At 34.6% G+C, this 23,323-nt stretch overlaps 2 protein-coding genes across 6 annotated transcripts; one reads left to right on the top strand and one right to left on the bottom strand.

The window, feature by feature from the left end:
• The first annotated feature begins 9,992 nt into the window (after nucleotides 1–9,992).
• LOC116022163 (protein WVD2-like 5) lies at nucleotides 9,993–14,926 on the top strand. 2 transcript variants are annotated; one of them, XM_031262761.1, is made up of 9 exons: nucleotides 9,993–10,218; nucleotides 11,096–11,391; nucleotides 11,478–11,762; nucleotides 11,896–11,951; nucleotides 12,179–12,247; nucleotides 12,353–12,452; nucleotides 12,546–12,617; nucleotides 12,715–12,825; nucleotides 13,962–14,926. In XM_031262761.1, exons 2-9 carry the CDS (start codon nucleotides 11,131–11,133, stop codon nucleotides 14,415–14,417), a joined length of 1,410 nt encoding a protein of 469 aa, XP_031118621.1. In that variant the 5' UTR covers nucleotides 9,993–10,218; nucleotides 11,096–11,130; the 3' UTR covers nucleotides 14,418–14,926. The 2 variants fall into 2 exon arrangements, with proteins under 2 accessions (XP_031118621.1, XP_031118620.1); XM_031262760.1 differs by having other exon boundaries at nucleotides 9,996–10,218; nucleotides 11,893–11,951.
• Nucleotides 14,915–20,885, bottom strand: LOC116022162 (phospholipase D alpha 1-like). 4 transcript variants are annotated; one of them, XM_031262759.1, is made up of 5 exons: nucleotides 20,856–20,885; nucleotides 20,489–20,598; nucleotides 19,625–19,696; nucleotides 16,052–17,939; nucleotides 14,915–15,450 (listed from the first exon to the last, which is right to left on the bottom strand). In XM_031262759.1, the coding sequence occupies exons 2-5, from the start codon at nucleotides 20,582–20,584 to the stop codon at nucleotides 15,011–15,013; spliced, it is 2,496 nt and encodes an 831-aa protein (XP_031118619.1). In that variant the 5' UTR covers nucleotides 20,585–20,598; nucleotides 20,856–20,885; the 3' UTR covers nucleotides 14,915–15,010. The 4 variants fall into 4 exon arrangements, with proteins under 4 accessions (XP_031118619.1, XP_031118617.1, XP_031118615.1 ...); XM_031262757.1 differs by having other exon boundaries at nucleotides 20,489–20,608; nucleotides 20,716–20,878; XM_031262755.1 differs by having other exon boundaries at nucleotides 20,716–20,878.
• Nucleotides 20,886–23,323: the final 2,438 nt, after the last annotated feature.

The following is a 23,323-nucleotide window of genomic DNA, read 5'->3' as shown; positions in this document are numbered from 1 at the left end:
GGGGGGGGGGGGGGGGGGGGGGGGGGGGGGGGGGGGGGGGGTGCTAAATAGCCAACCAAAATACGAGCCCAACAGAGGTTGGGCCGCCCTGCCTTGCCCCACCTTAGGCCTGAGAGCCTTGGCGGGGGCCCGCCAAATTTAAAAAGTTTTAAATTTAAATAAAAATTAATATGAAAAAGCTAATAAGTGTATACTAAAATAATTTGAATAGTTTAAACATATATTAATGCATTTGTAATTTGTTAAACACAATAATAACTAATAAAGTAATAAATCATAATAAATAATCAAATACATAATTTGTTAGTCTATAAGCTAATAACAAATAATTTATACAATGTACTAATTACTAATACATTTTTTCAATATAAAATAAATAAACACACACACACACGTATATATATACACTAATATTAATAATTTATACATACTAGGCGGGCTTGGCTAGCCCCCGCTGCCGCAGGCCTGCCTGCCAAGCCCACCCCGCTAAAGCCCCCATTTTAGTAGGACATGCTAAAAAAAGCCCACCAAAATACGGGTCATAACATTCAATGCCTGCCTCGCCTTTTTGGCAAGGCCAGACGGACTAACCCGACAAGTTAAACCCGTTTTAACAACTCTATTATCAAGTCGTCATTTTTCAATGACGTCTTACAAGAAAGCTCACTTGAGGTTTGCCAAGACCTTATGGTATAGTGGCACACTGGCACCCAGTTGCACTTGCATATGGAATGGGGTGAGTTCGAGCCTCAGTGGAGGCGATATTGACTCTTTATGTCTCTTTATGTTTCAGTAGGTTAGCTTCGTGCAGGCTTAGGGTTTAGAATTGTTTCAAAAAAAAAACAAATTAAAGAAGAACCATCATTAGTGAAAATTAATTATATTTTTTTTATGTCTATTTTTGTGACAATCAATATTTATTTTTGTAAGAAAATTATAAATAATATATTAATAGAAGTTATGGAATGTTTGTAAGGGTGTATTCAATTTAGATTTGTAAACTTTTTAATATGAAAAAGTTTATAAAAGTCTATAAATGTTTGTCCTACGGATATTTATAAACTCTTACAAAGTTGATGAAAGTTTAAAAGATTCTAGAAAAGTCTACAAGAATTCTACAAAAGTCAATTAAAATCCATCACTTTAAAAGTTTTTAAAAATCTGTAAAAGTCTTGATTGAATATACCCACTCTCTCAATTATTAAGCGGTGAACTCATCAAGTCCATCTCAATAGGACCACCCATCTCATAGGGTTATAAATTCATTAAGAGTTGTAGCTCAACCTCACTAGTACTTAGATCATTAGAATGACCAATTAGTGTACTACTTGGTGATTCTTTCCATGGCTTCGTTTGACCACACAAGTGGGATCCACCATGAATTCATCACCTCTTGGAATTTAAGGCATTCCATCAACAATTCAACGACTAATCTCATAATTAGTCTTCACTATTAACATAAGTTGATCAACTCCATCAAACTTATGTACACTTTGACAAGTATTTTATTTACTCATAAATAAAACCTTAGAGATTTTCATGTTTAACATGAAACATTCTCTTTTACCATTATTCTCGGTAAAGTAAAGAAACTTATATAAAAGAAATATAAAGAGCTGATTACTCCCATAATGCAGCGATTACAAGTATTCTTCTCAAAAGTACTTGATATTTTACTCAGATTGATCTGTGGTGCCCAACATTGGCTCCTGAGCAGATCGACCTATGCAATCTTTATAGCGCCCTGCACTTGGTTAATTCACTCTCAATAGTGGAATATATTTCAACCAAATTAGTTACCTTAAACCACTAAGGTTTCACTATATTAATGAATCATGGATCTTCAAGATCTCCCAATTAATATTTTAAATCATATATACAAATACTCATTACCAGTAAGCCACGAAGATAATATTGTATGCATGTTGCTTCAAGTTGAACAACATAATCATAAATTTCACATACTTTCTTGAAAAGTAGATCTCATACTCAAAGATTATATGCAAACTGACATTTATTAGAGAAAGGTTTATCTACATAAATTTCATCAAGATGAAATTTAACATCTATAACTTTAGCATTCAAAGTTATGTTATTCACAATTTTCCCTTCACTACGTAACTTATATATAGCATTGGTATAATGCAAATCAGTACACATCTAAAATTATTCTCAAGAGAATACATAGTACTCTTTTCTTACAAAAAGGTAGTTTAAATCAACTTAAGCAATGCCTATTACAAAGTTTCAATAGCATGTAAAAGCCAATCTCATTTCAGGTGAGAGTCAAGTAGCACTTCAACTAGCCTGCATGACCAACACCCTACTTCTTAAAAACTCCCAGGTCGAGTGGTGAAACCGAGGTTTACTTAAAAACCACCTTCCTAGACAGAGTATTCAAGAATAATGACATTTCCATGCTACCAACACAAGGTGAAGAGTTTTGATATATGCTTATCACGTTTGACAAAAACTCTTAGTACACAATTCAAATATTTCAAAATATGTGACTGTATATCATTAGACAGTTCATATATCTTTGTGCAAGTCACTATTAACTGTGTCTATTAACATGTGACAATGTCATTAGCATTCAACATATTGAAATGACTAGCACTAATAGGCATTCAAAATTTTACATAACTCAACTAGTATTTGGTACTAATACTATCCCATTTTATGCGATCTCTTAGAAGCTAGAACAAATAAGAATTACTCAAAATAACTACCAATTAAGGGAATGCTATACTCATCTTGCTCCATCAGATTGACCTTTGTGAATTTTACGCTTGCGATGATAGCACTGGGATGCTCGGTGTCCATGCTTACCGCACACGAAACAGCATCCTTTGATTTTCTTAACTTTTCCACTCCTTTTGTTATTGTTGTTTCTGACACTTTGAGTTCCAACATCATTGGCACCATACTTTTCTGTCAGCATTTTCCAAATTACTTTGGTCGAGTCTTGTTTGACATAGGTGTCAAACAATTTGTCAGTCATTTGTGACAGAAGGTATCCTCTAGCTGCTTTATTGTCATATGTAAATTGCCTCAGAGTTACACCTGGTTCTTGACCAGGAGTATAATCCGGTTCAGGACTAAATTCTCTTGGTCCTTGAAAGGGGAACCTTAGCAGAGCAGGTTCGGGTGGATCACAGAACATCACATAGACCAATTTCAGTTGTTCAAAGAGTATCAGCATTCTTTGCGCCCATCGCCTGTAATTATTTCCATCGAGGGCGGTTATTTTGGATAAATCGGGTATGACAGAAGGAGCCATCGTACTGAAAGGTTGACTATTGCCAAATAACGCTTTTAACTGTTGGGAAATAGAGGCAACGTCAACTAACCCTGACACTCTTTTAGGAAAAGTGAACAACTAAAGCAAAAAATGGAGTATGTGCCGTACCGACTCTCTTAATGATTTCACACCCTAATTTGGGTAGTCTATATTGAGATAGGCTTAAAGAAATCACCTACTTAAGGGAAAAGAGGTTAACCACCTTTCTGAAAGATAATGAACTATCTTTCTAGAGCACTCATTGGCATCCTAATGTCTAATTGAGTAAAAATATATGAGAAGCATGATGTTCTTAGTGAACTACCATATTTATGTCTTTAACTACTCTGTAGCCTTTAAATGTATATATTGAGATAGACTTGACAGAGTTAAATGTCTATATTGAGATAGACTTGACAGAGTTAAAGGTCTATATTGAGATAGATCTGACATGGTTAAAATGTCTATGTTGAGATAGACTTGACAAGGTTGAAGGTCTATATTGAGATAGACACAACAGACTTGAATATTAAGGTTTCATCATAAGCAGTCAAAGAGTTTGACTTTCATAGAACCTGCATTTTAGAGTTGATGTGTGTCTTGAGTTCAAAATTTGTCTAACCGATGAGTTCAAGAGTCATATCACTTTCGGGAAGGAAATTACTCAATGTCACTACGTATCAGTTCAAGTTTAAACACTGATATTAAGGTCAGCTTGTGTGATTGCTCAGACATTGTCCTTTCTAGCCTTCTTTTTGAATGTGTGGGGGTTGTTGAAAAACATTCAAACAGAAACTAGCCGTTTCCTTAATCATAGGGTAAGTTGGTATGTTGTTACATTCAACGCCTCATTCCCTCATAGGTTGAAGCTCAAAGTATAAAAACCCATCTCACATCCAGTAGAAGTCACCCCAAATCAAAGTTTTCTCCCACCTCCTTTAATTCTTATATCTCATTGTCTGAGCAAAGTGAGGTTCGCCTGGGTTATAGTTGGTGTAAGCTTAGCCCAGTTAGTTTGTGTAACCTGTCGAAAGCGTGCCGGGATTCTTAACTACACTGTTACCGGGCAAATAACGCTTTTAAGGCAGTGTTATTGTAATATGGCACAGACTCCATTTTCTGCTTTAGTTGTTCACTTTTCCTAAAAGAGTGTCAGGGTTAGTTGACGTTACCTCTATTTCCCAACACCCTTAATTTCGTAATTGTAGTAGGTTGGGAAAGTATATCATCAGCTTCGTGCAGACTTAATTTCGTAATTGTATCAATTGTTGTTGGTATATTTAGTATTGGCTTTTGAATTTTATTTATTCCATAGACAATTTTAAATGTGAATTTCAATATGGTGTTAATTGCTTGAATTAAATTATGATATTATATTTTGTAATTCAAAAATTATTTTATTCCGTTACTTAAATTTATTTTGATTTAAAATAAAAATTTGAAATCATAATTACAAAGTTAAAATTATTAATTATATGAATGTGAATAAAACAATAGATTATTTGTAGAAGTGTAGGACCCACAAAAAGGGGGAAGAAGTGAGAAGGATTGGAGAGAAAATAATGGAGATTATACGTTGATGTAGAAGAATTGAGCCCACAAAATGATGAGCTTATGATAAAATGGATGGAGATGCCCTTACAAATAACTTGTCCATATGTGGTTGCAAACATCAACAAAGGTAATCTCTGGAATAATTAGGAGTGTATTCAATCATGAATTTCATAAACTTTTAATAACTTTTATGAACTTTAAAAGTTTGGAGGTACTCAATTCAAACTTTTAGGGAGTCTATTCAATCAAGATTTTTAAAGAATCTTTAAAAGTCGGGTGGTATTTGATTAAGGATTTTAAAAAGTCTTTAAAAGTCATGTGGTATTCAAAAAGTTATGAATTTGTGTAGACTTTTTAAATTTTTTTTTTTGAAAGAATGCAGTATCTGTTCATAACTACTTTCTCAACAACGCCTCCACTGAAGCTCGAACCCACCATCTCAACAACGCCTCCACTGAAGCTCGAACCCACCATCTCAACCTCGAACCCACCATCTCAACAACGCCTCCACTGAAGCTCGAACCCACCACCTCCCGTATAAAAGAAAAGGTTTGATGCCACTGGACCACAAGGTCCTTGGCAGACTTTTTAATTTTTAATTTTAAGACTTTTGTAAACTTTTCCTTCTCAAATATAAATAGTTGAAATTCAACCTTCAACCCCAAGATTTCAAAATTTTATTTCTACCAACTTTAAAGGTTTTCTCTCTCTATTTAAACTCTATTTTTTTCTCCATATTTAAACTTTATAAACCTTATACCTAAATTCAATAAATTATTTTTTCTTCATTATCCTATATTTTCTTTATACCTAAACTCTACCAATTTTCTCTCTCTCCTAATTAAACTTTACAATCTTCCTCTAAAAAATTGAAATAATATTATTTTAACTTTAATTTATTATTGCTTGTATATTTTGATTTTTTTCTACGAACTTTTTATCCTAACTTCTAAGCATTCTCTACGAATTTTTCGCCCTAACTTCTAAATTTTCTCTAAGAACTTTTTCTCCCTAAATATATGAACAAAGCAAATTTTTCATCTATCACCATCAAATTTTACTAAATGTTTCATAATATTTATATAAGTACTTGTATATTTTGATTTTTATTCTTTATATATATATATATATATATATATATATATATATATATATATATATATATATATATTATTTTTAATTTTTTTATTTTATGCAACTAGTAATTATATTTTTAAATATTTTATTTGAACATTTAAATTATATAAATTTTAGTGTCCAATATTGTAATAAATTTCTTATGAAATACGGAGTAGTTTTTTTATGCTTATTAATACTATATAAGTAATTAGCATATAAGTCTCACCATATTATGGAAAAAGAAAAAAAAATGTTGAGAATGTTGGTGTTGTTGGTCCCAAGGGGATGGGGTACAAGTCTAGAGGAGGGTGAATAGACTTGTATAAGATTTTGCAAATCTTTTTCGACCTCTCGTGTGTATTGGACTTAGGATGTTTAAGTCCTATACCTCACAAGATGAAGACAAAGTTTTATGCGCAGCGGAAAAGTTATCCCCTTTTTAATTAGCACGAGTTTTAGTTAGTTCGAGAGGTGTGATTATATGCAGTGCAGATCGAGAGATAGTTAGCGAGAGATAAAGGCAGAAAGTAAATGCGAGAGAGATTTTTAAGTGGTTCGGCCAACCCGCCTACGTCCACTATTCTTCTAGAAACTCCCTAGAAGGATTGCACTAAAACTTCCCTGTTTAGTACAATATCGAGCACTTGAGCTTTGATCACGAAGCCCGCCTCAAGCCTCAGGTTTTTCGCCCCGCTTCTTGTTACTCCACCTCTCGAGCACTTGAGCTTTGATCACCAAGCCCTCCTCAAGCCTCAAGATCTTCACAAGATAGCTCCCAGGTTACTCCGCCTCTTCTTGCCTTCTCCAAGACAAGGTTGTTCCGGTTGTCACAGGTTAAGTGTAACAATCTCCAATCTGACCAAAAGCTTTCGTTGAATAATCTTCCTTGTAGAGCAACTTTGGTCACCTTCTAGATGTGTAGTAGTTGAACCGTTGTAACTCTCTCAAAACACTAAGATGTGTTTTCTCGCACTTGTGAATATCAAGGATGATATTCCAGATTAAGCACTTGCACTTTGAACGTTTGAATCAGACACCTCTTATGATAGCTTAGAATTCTCGCTCCTCTTTTTAACTTGTGTCTTCACGTCCTTATGTATGAGAGTTGAGGAATAATTCCGTTGGAGGGAAAATTATTCCGTTTGAAATCTGTCTCCCATGCTGATCATGGGACTTGCATATTTTTAGCATGTTTCATGGAGTGGTGGTCTTGTAACTTGAACCTTTTGTCTTGTAGTGAATATCCCATATTCCACTATCTTGAGTCCATGCTCCACTTACTTCTTTTGGTAAAAGTTACTCTTTTTATATTCCCATTGATCCTCATTTTAGGGAATAAGACCGACCTTTGATTGGTGCATCTTCTATCCGTTTGTTGTGGAGTTCTGACGTGGCATCCACTTCCGGCTGTTCTATGTTCCCATAACACTCTNCATCCACTTCCGGCTGTTCTATGTTCCCATAACACTCTGTCAGCACCTCCTTAATATTTTATCTCCATGATATTCTTCTTCTCCAAACTTAGATTACTTCATCTATGCGTGTTAACTGCCATTCAGTTCATTGGAGAAGTGCCAGTTTATCGAGACCAAAGTTGATGTCTCGACTACTTGAGTCTCGATCCCATGTCTCGAACTGGATTGATGTCTCGAGAAATTCCATCTCTCGAACTCTACTTATGTCTCGAGACTTAGTTGATGTCTCGCAGACCCTTATTCCTCCAGTGATGTCTCGTGCCTTCTTCTGATCTATCTATAAGTTTTCAACACGAAACTTCTAAGATGTTCAAGCAAGTTTACCTTAAGCTTAAATATTTTCCGAGTTGAGCTCAATTACCCGGTTGTATTCTCGCTTTTAGTTTATTTGTCGAACTTACATGTAATTCCTATCTATCGAGACTTAGGGGATTGAGCATTACATTTGGTATCATCAAAACCTATTACAGTATGTTCCTAACATGTGTGTGTGAAGAACTATATAATAAGAAGAATTTTATGATATATTATAACATGTTTTGTAAAAAAAAATTATAAATGATAAGAATCGAAATCAATGAAAGTTTGTAAGAATGTATTCAATTTAGAATTTCAATGACTTTTGTAGACTTTTTAAAATAAAAAAGTTGATAAAAGTTTATGAATGTTTTTTATATAGACTTTTATAGTCTTACAAAGTTTTAAACAGTTTTCAACGACTCTATGAAAGTCAATAAAAGTTTATTAAAATCAATTATTTTAGAAGTCTTTAAAAGTGATGACTGATGATTGAATACACCCCCTAAGAGAGCATTGAGGGCAAAAATAAGGGATGAATAATTAAAATGCTTTAGTCTCTTATTTTTGTTAAAAGTAATAAGGAAAAAAATTAGATTTGAAATACAATTGTACCAGTGATTATACGGTGGACCATGGTCCACAATGCATTATAGACCATGGTCACAAAACGCCGCCGTTTCATTAAGTAAGAGAAACGACTGCTATAAATTTTAACAGAGCTCCGCAAATGATACTAAAGTTCATCTCAAAAGATACTGCCTCAAATTTGTTTTTATATTATCAAATGAAACTATAGTTATATCGAAATGAAATTGTAATTGTTTTGAAAGGAAACTGCAGTGTATATAAAATGAAACTGAATAACAGTTTCACATTTTTGAGTGTATATTGTCCAATGAAACTGTAGTTATATCAAAATGATATTGTAGTTGTGTTGAAAGAAAACTGCAGTGTATTATAAAATAAACTGTAGTTGTGTTGAAAGGAAACTGAATAACAGTTTCACATATTTGAGTGTATAATGTCGAAAAAAACTACAGTTATATCGAAAAGGAATTGCAGTTGTGTTGAATGGGAACTGCAATTGTGTTGAAAAGGAACTGCAGTATATATAAACTGAAAGTAAACGGCGCGGTACGGAGGTCGTTTCAACCGTTTGTTTTCATTAATTAAAACAACGTCGTTTTGATGCACCATGATCCACTGTATAATGACTGGTACAATTGTAAGGTTTATTACAACAAAATATTAATTAAGGATGAATATTACTTATCTTAGGCTATCCTCATCCCAACAAGCGAACCCCTTTCAAGATGATGTGGAAGATAATGCGAATTATTATTATTATTATTTTGTTAGCTTACGTGGCTTGTAATAGTTTTATTTCTTTTTTATTTTATTTTATTATTACTTTATAATTATAATTATTATATAAAATGAAAGCAAGATCATTTTTAAGAGTGAGAAAGTATTGCATATGTGTAGAGAAAATAGTGAAGAAAGGGTCACACTTGTGTGAGACCGTCTCACGGATCCTTATTCGTGAGACGGATCGGGTCTGGTCAAAGCACCATGCAAATGTCATACTTATATGTGCAAATATCATACTTATATGCTCAAATATAACACTAATCAAGAATACAATTTTTGTTACTTATAAGAGAAAAAGTAGTACATTTTTCATAATAAATAATGTTGACAAGTGCCCCTTACTTATAAGGGCAAATATAATACTTTTTAGGAAAAAAATAATACTTTTAAATTGAAATGTAAAAGTATTGTATTTTTCCTTAAAAGTATTACATTTACCCTTATAAGTAACAAAAATTTTATTCCTGATTAGTATTACATTTGAGCATATAAGTATGACATTTGTTCATATAAGTGTTACAATTGCATATTAATCCGACCCGACCCGTCTCATGGTGAGACGGTCTCACACAAGTTTTTGTCGTGAAGAAATTATAAATTTGATGATGTAAAAGTGAGATCTATGTTTAAAAGTGAAGGAGTATCAGAGAGATAAGGATAGATTTATAATTCAAGGATTGAAAGTCTAATTTTTTCAAAATTTTATATGTAAATTGAAATAATTTTTTTTTACAATTTTGCTAAGGGACAAATCCGTGATAATATATATTTTCTTACATACTCCCAAATATAGCTGGCAATTAAAAAAATATAAAAATATAAAAACAAATTGCATAGCCCTCATTTTGAGTTGAATCTAGAGAGTGTGTGAGTGACAGTGAGAACTGTAGACTACATTTCAATTTCAATTCACATTCGAAAAATCTCAGGAAAATCGTAAAAAGAAAAAAGAATATAAAAAAAAAAAAGAAGAAATCAACAACCCATTTCTAGTTTCTCCATTGGGTCTTCAAAAATTCCATATTTTTCAACAATTTTCTCTCCCTTACTCTGCCCACTCCAAACCCTCTCAGATCCCTCGTTGATTCAATGGCTCTTGATCTTTGTAAGGTTCTTTAGGTAAACCCATTGTCTTTTGGATTAAAAGAGAAGTTAGTTCATTTCAACTTGATGTTCAAATATCTATATCCATCTATATGTATTTGTCTGTATTTCATCTGTGTTTGTGAGTTTTTTTGGTGAATGTGTGTGCGTATCTATGTTTGATGAGTGGATAATGTACTACTTGTCCATCCGATATTGAATCTGAGTATATAAAGATTGGATCTTTTTTTAATTTTTATTTATTTTTTAAAATAAGTTGGGTTGGGTTTGAAGATCTAGAGTAGTGTATTTACTTCTCTTCAGTTTCGTCCTTTTGTGGTTAGCATTTTGTTTGAGATGAAAATTATTGTCTCGCTTTTCTTTGTATCATTTAGGTATTTTCATTAGTTCTGTGTTTAATGATATATGTAGTTGCTTATCAAGAATTTTTGTTGAAGAGTGTTCTTAGTGAGAAAGCTGAGAATGAACACAAATTTGGGCACTTTCCTTTGTCTCTCTTTCTTTTTTATAATTGCTAATTCTGAGCAAAGATGATCTTTCCTGCTGAATGGTGCATATGTAGGATTATGTTACCGAAATGAAGCTATTCTATGGTGTAAGCATTTTTATCATATGCATAATGTTGCTTTGGAAAATGCCCATGTTAGCAATATGTATTATGTAGTGTCAAACAACCTTGTTTTTGCTTGTGTTACTTTTGACTTTTTATCATCATTGTGCAATAAATTTCTTGAATATATTTCAGTCTCATCTCTATATATTTCCTTGATATTGATATTTTGGGTGTAACGGGGAAGGGTGCATTATAGGCATGTTTGCATATGATTTACAAAACTTTATTATCCTATAACTTATCTTTGGGGTATTCACTGTTCCTTCTTTATCCTTGTAGTTAGTAGGTTGCAATCTGGCAACTTGCAAAGCCCAATGGATATAGATGATAACAAATCAACTGAAAACGGGGTGCACTGTGAAGGTGAATTTCACGAGCAACTTCCTAGTGCTGGGGAAGATGTTTTTGCAGAGAAGTCTGATGGGATGCCCAATGGCACTTCTGCTACTGAAGAGCTGGGATGTTTGAAGAGCACTGAAAATTTGAATGATGATGAAGCTGTTGACTCTTTTGTTGAAGAAGTTAAAACCGAATCAATAGTGCCTCCAGAAAGCTACCCTGCTACTGGTTCTAAGGTAGGTGTTTTAACATGGTGCAAATTCAACTATTAATTCTGTTTCTTTTCAACCCACGACGTGTGTAATCTATTTATTTCTAGCAGGATCCTGAAGTTTCAGGTTCTGGAGATCCCAAGAGTGGCAAAGTAGAAAAGGCTCTTGGCAAACCCAAAAATGGTAAACCTTTGAGCTTTAAGCATGCTGTGGCTGCTGGGTCAAAGAAGGGAAAATCTGGAAAAGATGGTTCATCTAGTTCTGTGGTAAGCTCAAATGGTACTGTTTCCTTAGAATCACGGGCTAAACAGCCATCTGCTCTTAGGGCCAAATCATTTGATGAGAGGAAAACAGCTGAGAGCAATTCAAAGCCAGTGAAGGTTAATCATGCTAAGGTAAAAGATGATGTCATGACGAATTCTGATGTTTATAACCTACCTTTTCTATTGTGTTTTTTTTTTGGTTGGTGATTATTTGTAACCATGCATTGTTGATTACTTATCAAAATTTCCTGTTGGTAAGCAGCAGTCTGGATGCTCTGATGTAACATCTCCTCAAAGCGCTGCACAGCTTGAAGGTGTTAAGTATGTCAAGTTTTCCCTAATAGTTGTATTCCCTTTTGTGTGTAGCTCAAAAACTGTTAACTCTAATTCTAGCATGTTTCTAAGAGACTTTATGTTCCCTCATGCCATGATTTCCATCTGTATATGCTTATCAACTATAAATACATATGTGCTATCAATTTAGGCAATCTATTGGCAAGCTTTTTTTGCAGTTTTCTGAACTCTATTTTTTTTTTTTTTAACTTCAGAGAAAAGCCCACACTGAAGCCACTGAAGAAAGGTCCCCCAAGTAAAGCTGAAGTGACTCAATCTCCTTTGTATCCTACCACAGCAATCCTTTTGTTTCTCCTGTTAAGAATTATATCATTTTGCTATTATTTTGTTATTAACGTTCCTCTGGCTTATCCTTAAGCACTTTATAGAAGTCCTACCACTGAAGATGCTAAGTCTTGCAGAGTTGGTACTCTTCCAACTTATAGTTTCAGCTTCAAATGTAATGAAAGAGCTGAGAAAAGGAAAGAGGTTAGCTTTGACTTTCACTAGAAATACTGATTTTTAACTGTTGGTTATAAGTTGAGTACTTCAGCTTAATTTCCTTCTGTTCCTACTTGTTAGTTCTACACTAAACTTGAGGAAAAGATCCATGCAAAGGAAATGGAGAAGAATAATTTGCAAGCAAAGACTAAGGTGTATTTTACTACCATTTTTGTTGTGCAGTAGATTCAGATTCTTGACAGTGTTATGCATTTGGTTTTTTGTCATTATCATTTTCATTTTTCAACAGGAAACCCAGGAAGCTGAGATCAAAATGCTAAGAAAGAGCTTAGCTTTCAAAGCGACTCCAATGCCAAGCTTCTATCAGGAACCTCCACCTCCTAAGGTGGAGCTGAAGAAGGTTCAATCCGCCTATTATATATGTTATGAAAGTGCATATTTCTTTGTTGCATATAATTTGGAGAACCCTTTTTTTTTTCTTCATTTATCCCTTCCTTTGGTACTTTAGGGGAAAAAATAGGGAAGTTGAATGGTTACTACCTTGGTGTTTAGTTCTCCTGAAGTCTAGAGCCATATCAGCATGCCCTTTATTACATTGTACTTCAAGATTAAATATACCGTTACAGGATTGTTTGCGAAGGGTTCACCTTATTTAGAGGTGCTTTTATCTAGTTTATAGTTAGTCTTTCTCCATAGTTTGTAGGGGGCCTTAAATTTAGCCATTTAAATGTGCACATGGCCATGATATTGAACTAAAGGGTGCTCTGTGAGTATTTGAATATTCATCGAGTACAGGGACATATCATACTAAATAACAAAACGGCCTTTTTGAAGATAAAGGAACACCATTGTCATAACCTTTCAACCTTCTAGTAATGAACCAAGCACTATATGTGCTTTACAATCTTTGATTCTCTTTTTATCTTGTTTTGGGAAATATGGTCATGCTTTCTTTATAACAAACTCCAGCCCAGGAATATTTTTTAATCTTAGCCTTGGGCCATAAACATGTAATTACTAGTGAAATATAGGGGCACTTTATAGTATTAGTTTTTTACAGGGTTCATATATAATGGATTCGTTGTATTCCTATGGTCAAATGATCATTTAGATTGCAACTGAGCTCTCTTTCTTTCATGCTCTCATTCCTATCATGTAAATCGGTAAGTAATTGGCTCGAGTATAGAAGCTACATTTACCTCCTTACCTTACTGACTTGCAATTATTTGCTATTATATTAATATTCTTGCATTACAGCCCTTTATGGAGAATGCCTATTGATGACGATACTAATCTGGCATAACCGTACACATTGTTGATTGAACAGACTATAATTCCATATTGCTAACTAACATACTGATGATCTCGTTTAGAAGTATGCTTAAAGATTAGTGTGACTTTTAATTCTTTTGTATAGGTCCGATGGAGGATTTTCGGTGCAGAATGGTTATGTGCTGCTATTAATAAATTCTTTTATGCCGTATTTTTATAGTGATTATTGTTAAGGTCTAATTGTACTATCTAACTGTTATACAGATTCCACCAACAAGAGCCAAATCTCCCAAGCTTGGTCGGAGAAAGAGCTCGCCTACCGGTGAGGAGAGCAATGATCATGGCACGCACCACAGGTTGAGCTTGGATGAAAAAGTATCCCAGGATGAACCTGCCAAAGTGTATTCTCTTGTAAGCGTGAAAACCCCCCAACGGAAGTCCCTTCCTAAACTTCCATCTGAAAAGACCAATTTATCCGGTGAAATGAGGAAAGTACCTGCTCGCAAGTCCAAGGAGACAACTGAAATCGCATCTCGACCAAACAATGCAGCCCGCATAATTAGTGAAGCTACATCTAAGGAAACGGCAGATGTTGGGAAACAGGAGTCAGTAACAACCGTTAAGACAAACGATACTGAAGCCAAGGTAAATGATAAGTTTGTCATTGAAGATCAAGGACAGTTAACTATGGTGCAGGAATCTATCACGGTGGATCATTAAGAGCAAGAACTGGAGCCAAAAATGTATTTATTAAGCAGCAACCATAAACCCATCTTTGCGAAAATATTGGAAAGGTATCAACGAGACTCGAGTCATTTGACAAATGAAGGCATGGCCGATATTTAATAGGGGGATGGGGGGATGATGTGTCATTTTGTCCATAGTCAGTGATGATGTGGCTTGGTCGTGTAATGTGCACTTTCTTTCAAGATTGCTGAGTTTCGGTCATTTGGAATTGCTAGCAGATTGTAAAACTGAAAGTCTACTAGTGTTTGCACAATTTGTTGGTTGCACGTTTTGGTTAGATGAGGGCTCTAGTGACCCCTCCGCGCTAGACTAGCAGGAAATTCTTGAGAAAATTTGTCTTGAAATGGTTCAAGATCCGAGTCTTCGACAATTTTTAGAATTTGGCTTGTGCTGGCTGTTAAACTGTGATGCCAAACTGTCTACTGTTTGTCAATTATGGTGTATCTATATTTGTTAAACGATTCCCATTGTTTGTTGTTTAAGGTAACCTTATCTTTCGTTTTTGTCACATTGGAAGAAATATTATTGTCTGAAGTGCATTTGTTGGAACCCCAAATTAGAAGAGACTAAGTAGTGAGGATTGGTGGGAGATAAAGAGATCTGGTGCCATGAATGGGAGCTTTGGTGTCTGGGAAATAGCTTTCCACTCCTGCATGTCCTTGGACCTCTCCCTTTGGTGAAATGTGTACAGGGTAGGTGAGAAGATGGCCTGGAAGATCTTTCTCCTGCATCTCGCTTATATACATGCTCCAGTTCTCGTCGCCAATGGCGTTTACTGTCTTCACGCATTCCAGACTTTCAGGGTGGAAGAACGAGTCGTCTACATAGTTCATGTGCTCACACCATAAGGCCATTCTGAACCCGAAAATCTTCCCCCTAGCCGGTTGATCAGGGCGTTCCAAGTGCATCGGTTGGTACCCTCCCATCGCAATCTCTGAGTCTCTCGCCCCGTCCATTGAGCGTTGGTTGATGTTGGCAGATCCAATAATAATGTACTCATCATCAACTACACAAAAATGGAGAACATTATATTACATTCTGATATGTAATGTACTCATCATCAACTACACAAAAATGGAGAACATTATATTACATTCTGATATGAAATATGGCCAGTTTAAGTGCTAAATTCAAGGTATCAAAGTTTGATGATATAGAGAATTTCGAATTAGGTTAAGGATTTGTTTGCATTAAGTGACAATCTAGGGTTAAAAGGATTTGTTGGCATTAAGGTCTTATGAAAACCTTGGCAGCGGAAAGCATCCAATCTGGCAGAAATGACTGGCCAGTAAATGTCAAGTCTAGCACTCTGTGGCTGAGTCTTTTGAAACATTGACAATAGAAAAGCCAACTAATCTAGCAGAGGCTAATTGGGGAATTTGAAGGAATGCTCCGCCGGTAAAGGACAAGTCTAAGACCCGGTGGTGGGAGATCATTGGTTGAAGGAACGCTCGGCTAGTAAAGGATAAGTCTAACACCCGGTGGTGGGAGATCATTGGGCGGAGGCGGATAAAGGGTTTAAAATGCCAAGTCTAGCACTCAGTATTTCGAAAATATGTGGCGGTATAAGAAAAACAAAGGAATTGCTCATTGCAGTGTTTACTTACCTATCATCATTTTGGAGTGGACATAGATCATGAAGCGCCTGGATTCTTGAGCCCTGGCATAATCACTGTCAGGACTGGGCTTATCAGGAGGAACATACTCATCTGGGAGCTTGATTTCTCGATTTCCCAGGCAAAAGAATGTCAAGTACTCCCTAAGGTCTGCAGAAATCCCCTTAGCATTCAAAGCAGAAGCAATATCAGTATACATCATCTCCATTGTCCTCCTCTGCCAATCAAGAATCGCCTGCACACTTTCGCTCTCCGGCACCCCTTCCGGCCACATAGGAATCACAACGTACACCGTGAACCTCTCCCCGGCCTCGATCTTGCTCACAATCTTCAAACTCAGCTCCTTCGGGACGAGATGAATCGCGCCAATGTCTTCCAATTTAAATTCCTTCGATTCCCTCCACCCGTAAGAGCTCCCCAGGAAATACTGGTTCTCAATGTAGATGAAATTCTTGGCTCGACGAATAGCATTGATATATGCATCTTGAATACTATGATCAATCACATGGTTTTTCCCAGTTATGAGCCCACTCTCGGCCGCTTCCACCGGGTCTCCTGGGAATCCAGCGGCATCATTCCCGTCAATGGAGCGGAATATCTGAACATTCCACCTCTCAGGATCATCATCATCCAAAGCCTGGAATTCCGTGGGGCGGATAGTGAATCCCTGGAGCTCTTTCATGGAGTATATGTACTTATCCCCGATATGTTTCCTCCATCTCTGCTCAAAATTATAGAGCACGTCCCAGGCCGCAGGGCCTTCTAATCGGCAATGGATGTCGTGCCAGGGCTCCCTCGGGCCGCCTTTATTCACATTCGCCCCTGGGAAATTAGGCTGGTGGAAATCCTCCTTGTGGATTGTGTTTAATGTCCGGAATAAGGAATGTTCCCGGGTATCATACCGGCCGTCACAGAGATCAATCCCGCCCAGGAAACTAAGAATTGTGCGCTTGCCCAGCCCGCCCTTGCTCCCCTGGAACTCACTATCCACTACCACTGTTTTCTGGTGGTGAGTGAAGAGTGTAGTTCTGGTGGTGAACTGGATTCCTTGGAGAATCGAGCTCCCGTAATCCGAATTTCTCGGGGATAGGAAACAATGGACACCCGTATCCCGGAAATAATCGTAGGTTTCTTGGTCATGGGTTGCCATTAATCCATCCCTCTTGAAAACCTCAATAGATGTCCTGTCATCCCAAACCAGGACCAAAACATTAACCCCTTCCTTAGCTTTCATCTTTAACAGATCCCCGAGGGACATGTCGTGTTTCTCACTCGCCGCCGTGGCCGGGTCTCTAACCAAGGATATCTTGGTGTAAACGGACCAACCCGTGATGTAAATCAAATGCCGGGCGTTAATAATCGCCTGAAAAATGTCCTCCCAGCACCGCTCGGGATCAGTGAACCCCTGATCTTGGAGATACTTAGCCATCTTATCATCGGGAACATGGGCGTCGGCGTAGAGTTTAACGTTACAATTTTTTCGTTCCTTAAAGAACGTGAACGGGACGGCGCCGGAGTCCGGCGCCGGGATCCCTCGAGACCAGTCGTCGTCTTCTTTGACGCTGGAGAATTGTAATCTGACGTGGATTTTGGGGTGGCCGTGGACGGGAATGCGTTCTTCGTCGAGAATTGGGAGCCACGTGTCGACGACGTACTTGTTGAACACCTCCGCCGCCGGGAGATAGGCTCTTCCGATGAGGGTCGCGTCGATGGGGTCGTCGTATTTCACCGTGAAAATCACGTGGGAAATTGCGTGGGCGCAGTAGATACGGAATGACTCGTTCCATATGGGGTTGGAAGAATGGTTTTCCACCACTTGGGTCCTCCCCACTCTTGCCTTGTCTAGATCAATGGTTGCATACAGCTTAGTACCGGTAATCTGATCAACAATTTCACCAAGTTATTTAAAGAGAAGAATAGAGTTGATATTGGATTGTGAATACTAATCCAAATATTATCTATCTGCAGTTAACACACATTCTGTACCTTTAGTTAACAATCGAAAGTACATAATGTAATAATTAAAGAGAGTTAATTACTGATTTGGTCCCTTATTATTGGAATTTCACCACTTTGGTCTTCGAGGGTCAAAGTGGTGAAATTCAAATAGTCGAGGAACCAAATCGGTAATTAACTCTAATTAAAGACATATAACATGATAATTACAGACGCATAAATTGTTAATTGCAGATACATAATATGTTAAATGCACACACACAATATTGCTTAAAATGTTATGTGTTTGCACTCTTCGGTTAACATATTTTATATCTACAATTAAAAGTTTATGTATTTATTTGTAATTATCATATTATGTGTTTGTAATTTTCATGTGATGTGACTTCAATTTATTTATAGGTAAATAAACGATTAATTGCAGTACATAATATGTTAATTATAAATACAAAATCTGAAGGTTATTTTTGAACCAAGATTCACATACATTGCAAAATAGTAGATCATAATCTATGGTATAATTTACCCATCACCTCTAGGTGGTGCGGGTTCAACAAAGTGTAACTTGTAAAAAATGGTCAAGCCAGCTTGACCGGTACTTTGGTACGTACATAGGAGAACATTAAGGGATAAAATCGCCCTTTTAACAATAATTCACACTATTATTTGGTGGTAAAAACTTGTGTGAGACCGTCTCACCGTGAGATGTGTCGGGTCAGGTCAAGATGCAAATGTAATACTTATACGCACAAATATCATACTTATATGCTCAAATGTAACAATAATCATGAATAAAATTTTTGATGCTTATAAGGATAAATGTAATACTTGGAAAATACAATACTTTTACATTTTGATTTAAAAATATTATATTTTTCTTCAAAAGTATTATATTTTCCCTTAATTAAGAGGCACTTGTCAACATTACTTATTATGAAAAATGTATTGTTTTTTCTCTTATAAGTAACAAAAATTGTATTCCTGGTTATTTGAGCATATAAGTATGAAATTTGCACATATAAGTATGACATTTACATGTTGCTTCGACCCATCTCACGAATAAGGATCCTTGAGACGTTATCACACAAGTGTGACCCTTATTTGGTGTGTAATGGTGTTCAAATATTTTTTTATAATGTCATGAGCTACCATGTATATTTTCAAAAGTTATACCTTATGCTTTATAAGTTATACTCTTTTTCAACGTACTTTTGATAAAGTAATTGATACAAATTTACAAAATACACGACACTTTAACCTATGGCATTGTAACTAAAATATCCCTAATATTTAAATATAAATTGACTTTTTCAAAAAAAAATTCAAAATAACCTTGAAACTTTATAAACAATGAGGACAATAACAAAGAATTTTGAAATGGGTAATACCTTAACATAAAAAAAAAAAATTAAAAACCGAAAATAACAAAAAAAAAAGTGATATATATATATATATGGACACCTTCTTTTAATAATCAATAATTTAATCCAAATATTGTTGCATTGTTAATTAAAATTATTATTGTTGCATTTTAAAATCTAAGGTTTTTTTTAAAAAAAAAAAAATCTAAGGTAGATGAAATGAAAATATACAAGGAAAGCAGGGTACCTCTGGCCTACACAATATGAATCTCTTGATGCTGTTGAGGAACTTTTTGGTTGACGATTTAGCAGAGGAATCCTTCAAGTTTCCAAGAAAAAAAAAAAAGAAGTAAAAATCGAGATAAGTAAATTAAGGTGTAACTATTAGCAGGCTATAAAATGTCCAATCTGTCAATACCAATATAATTGCTTCGTGTGTGTGTGTGTATATATATATATATTTCGGCTTATATGCGGACAGGGCTTCTCGTGCGGATTATATCATTAGGTATGCTTAAATGCGTCACACACTCTTCAGAAATGTACCAAAATGAAATGCACAAATGCACCACACCAAATGTTGCATTTCCAAACACTTTGTGGTGCATTTATACGTATCTAATGGTGGGTGATCGCATGAGAAGCTCTGTCCGAACAGAAACTTGACTATATATGTATGTATGTATGTCAATCATAATGTATTATAATATTGCGGAGTTAATTCTTGGTTTAGTTTTTTAATATGGTGGCACTTTTTGATTTAATTATTTACTAATAATTCTTTCTAATTTTGTCTTCAACTTATTCAAAACCTAAATTTTGATTGAATTGTTTAAGTGATTTGAAAGGAATTTCGATAGGGTTAAAGATGGAATCTAATGGGAGAAAGTATTTTATTTTTCAAACCCTCAAACTTTACAGGAGATGAAATTGTAAATGAGAAGTTAAATCACTAAAGTAAATGGTAAAATAAAGTCAAATTATTTGTCAATGCTGACAAAATAAAATAAATGACACCACTATAAAAATTAAATCTAAAGTTAAATTTAATAGACACTTTGATAGTGATATTAAAATTTTAAAAAGTATTAATTGAAGAAAAAGATAATACCTGAACAGTGCTACAAAAATCAAAGAGTCCACTCGATATCTTATCAATATCAAAGATGGTTGCGTATAATGTCCCATGCAACAATTGTTGCTCCATAGTTGATCACCGTACTTGAAATATCCACAAAAACAAAAAATGTTAAAACCTCAATACCATTGAGACATTATAGGTAACTACAATTAATTAATAGAGATTAGCAACAAAAAGTACTGAACAAAAAATTATACGTATGCTCAAGACTTCGTGGTCGTCCACTGATACCGACCTATGACTTTATGTTATAATGTCATAGATTCGACCTCCACCCTTTTTCGGATTCACAAAAATAAGGCTATATGTGTATAATGAATATCAAATTACAACGTACATTTGTAGATGAAGCAAGCAAGCTTTTCGAGGCAATCAAAGGTTTGGAGACATGTGGATTCATATATATATGGGAGGAAGCTAAAGGGAAGATGAAGAATATCCTTGTTGGAAGAAAGAATGATGGTTTGCTTTGTGTGTTCCATTGTACAATTATGTATAAGAAATTGTGTTTCCTCTTTGGTTTTCTCCTGCTACAAGTTACGTGGAGAAAAGAACATCCTTGGATTGGGAAAGTTCAAAGAAGCCTTCAAAGAATAACAATTTGGTTGAACCAAGAAGCAATTCACTTAGCATCCAGCATGCCACAGGACTGCATAAAAAACTGCATTTTTTTTTCCTTTTTATCAGAAAAAACATATTTTTAAAAGGATATTTAATATATTAATTAAGTAATATTTTTAAATGTGTTATTTTCAAAATTCAAATATAGTGTATTTATAGTAAAGAGAGCTTCTAATGATAATAATGATGATGTGTCACTGTTTTTGTTTTTAGAAAAAAAAATTGGAATACATTTCTATTTAAAAAAAAAAAATTGATGATAGTGTAGTTTGTGTCACTTTCATTTTGGTAATCAAATTTGATATGATACCAATTCAAAATTTAGAATATCCCGTAGTTACCAACCATTTTATTAAGTACTACTCCGTAGTAATTAAAATAGTTAATCATCATTTTGGTCCCTTAATTATTTTTTAACTGTCAATGTAGTCTATAATTTTTAATTTCAATCAATTTGATCCTTGAATTTTTTAAAATTTTGTCAATTAAACCCTTTTAGGGACCAAATTGGTGATTTTTACATTTTAAAATTTCATCAATTTGGTCCTTGGAAGGGTTTAACTGACAAAATTGTAAACAATTTGAGGATTCAATTGGTTGAAATTGAAAACTAGAGACTACATTGTCAGTTGAAAAATAATTGAGGGACTAAAATGTTGATTTCGCCTAATTAAAAAAAAAACATTCCTCATTACATATTTAAAATTACTTTTTTTTATTGTTTACTTAATATCATGGTTGAAAAATTCGTTAGGCGCTCATCGAGGGCACTTAGGCGGGGATTAACGGCACCTAAGCGCCCGTGTATTTTTTATTTTATTTTTTTTAATATTTTAACTTGATAATTATCAACTATTTAATACTAAAATATTAAATATTAACCTAAAAAAATATCTAGAGTTTGAACAATTTAGGGTTGTTCTGCTTAAAACGATGTTGTTTTGACTGAAATAACTCATTTAAAAAAAAAAAAGGAGCAATAGCTAGTCGGTGCCTAAGCGACCTAGTCGGCGCCTAGGAGGCCTAGGCAGACTAGTTGGCGCCTAGGAAGCCTAGGTGATCCAGGCAACTGCCTAGACCACCGATTATGGTGATACGCTAGGTGGCCGGCCAGTGCCTAACGCCTAGGCGCCAATTAATTGGTTCTTAGGCGGGATTTTTGTAACACTGCTCAATACTATAGGTTAACCTTTAGAACTCAATAGTTATTGGTTGTATTTTAATTTAGATAAAAAAAATTATTATTATTTATTTAACATTTATTTTTGAACAAAAATATATTATTTACATCACTAATTTTTGTGTATTATCATGAAATTAAAATTTGACATTTTAAAATGATCTTCTATATCATATCATAAAATAGTAGTTAACAGAACATTTTAGTATACACAGTATAATTTTAAGTTCTGTATCACCATCAATAATAATTTAGAAACATTAAAAAAAAAAAAAAAAAAAAGAGAGAGAGAGAGAGAGAGAAAATTACACTTTTCGTCCCTAAGTGTTGGTCATACTCATTTTTTGTCCCTTTATTAATATAACATTAGGGATAAAATTTACAATTTTAGTATAACTCAAGGACAAAAAGTGAGCACGAAATGACAAAAAGTACAACGCCAATGATAACTTAGGAACGAAAAGTGAGAATTACTAACATTTAGGGACAAAAAATTTAATTTTTCCTTAAAAAATATTTCAACAAAATCTAAACTAATTAAAAAATTGACAATTAATTAATTTGGTAATAAGACAATTTAAAACATAATAAATGTCTGAGAAAATTAAAATATTATCTACTTAATCAAAATATATTATTCGTAATAAATTTATTTAATCATAATAAATTAATTACTCCGTATTAATTTATCTGAATCCCACTTGGCATTACACTAGTTGGAAAAATAATGTATTGTACATGGTTGTTGATTTGTTGCCATAACTTTGCTAATTTATTGTAATAGAGATATTCATTGATGATTAGATTATGTCATATATATATATTGTGTATATCATCCTTTAGAGAAAACAGAATTACTAATATAGTGTGAACATAGTAATTAGTAAGCCTAAAAAAACCTTATAACTACTATAAATGTCCATTACAAAATTACTAAAGTGATCCCACAACACAATTTTTATTGATAAGTTAACAAGAGAAAAAAAAAAAAAAAAAAAAAAAAA

This window comes from Ipomoea triloba, chromosome 6 (genome assembly GCF_003576645.1).
Source record: "Ipomoea triloba cultivar NCNSP0323 chromosome 6, ASM357664v1".
Taxonomy (NCBI): Eukaryota; Viridiplantae; Streptophyta; class Magnoliopsida; order Solanales; family Convolvulaceae; genus Ipomoea; species Ipomoea triloba.
Note: the sequence above shows the minus strand (reverse complement) of the source record. Positions and strands in the feature narration are given on the sequence as shown.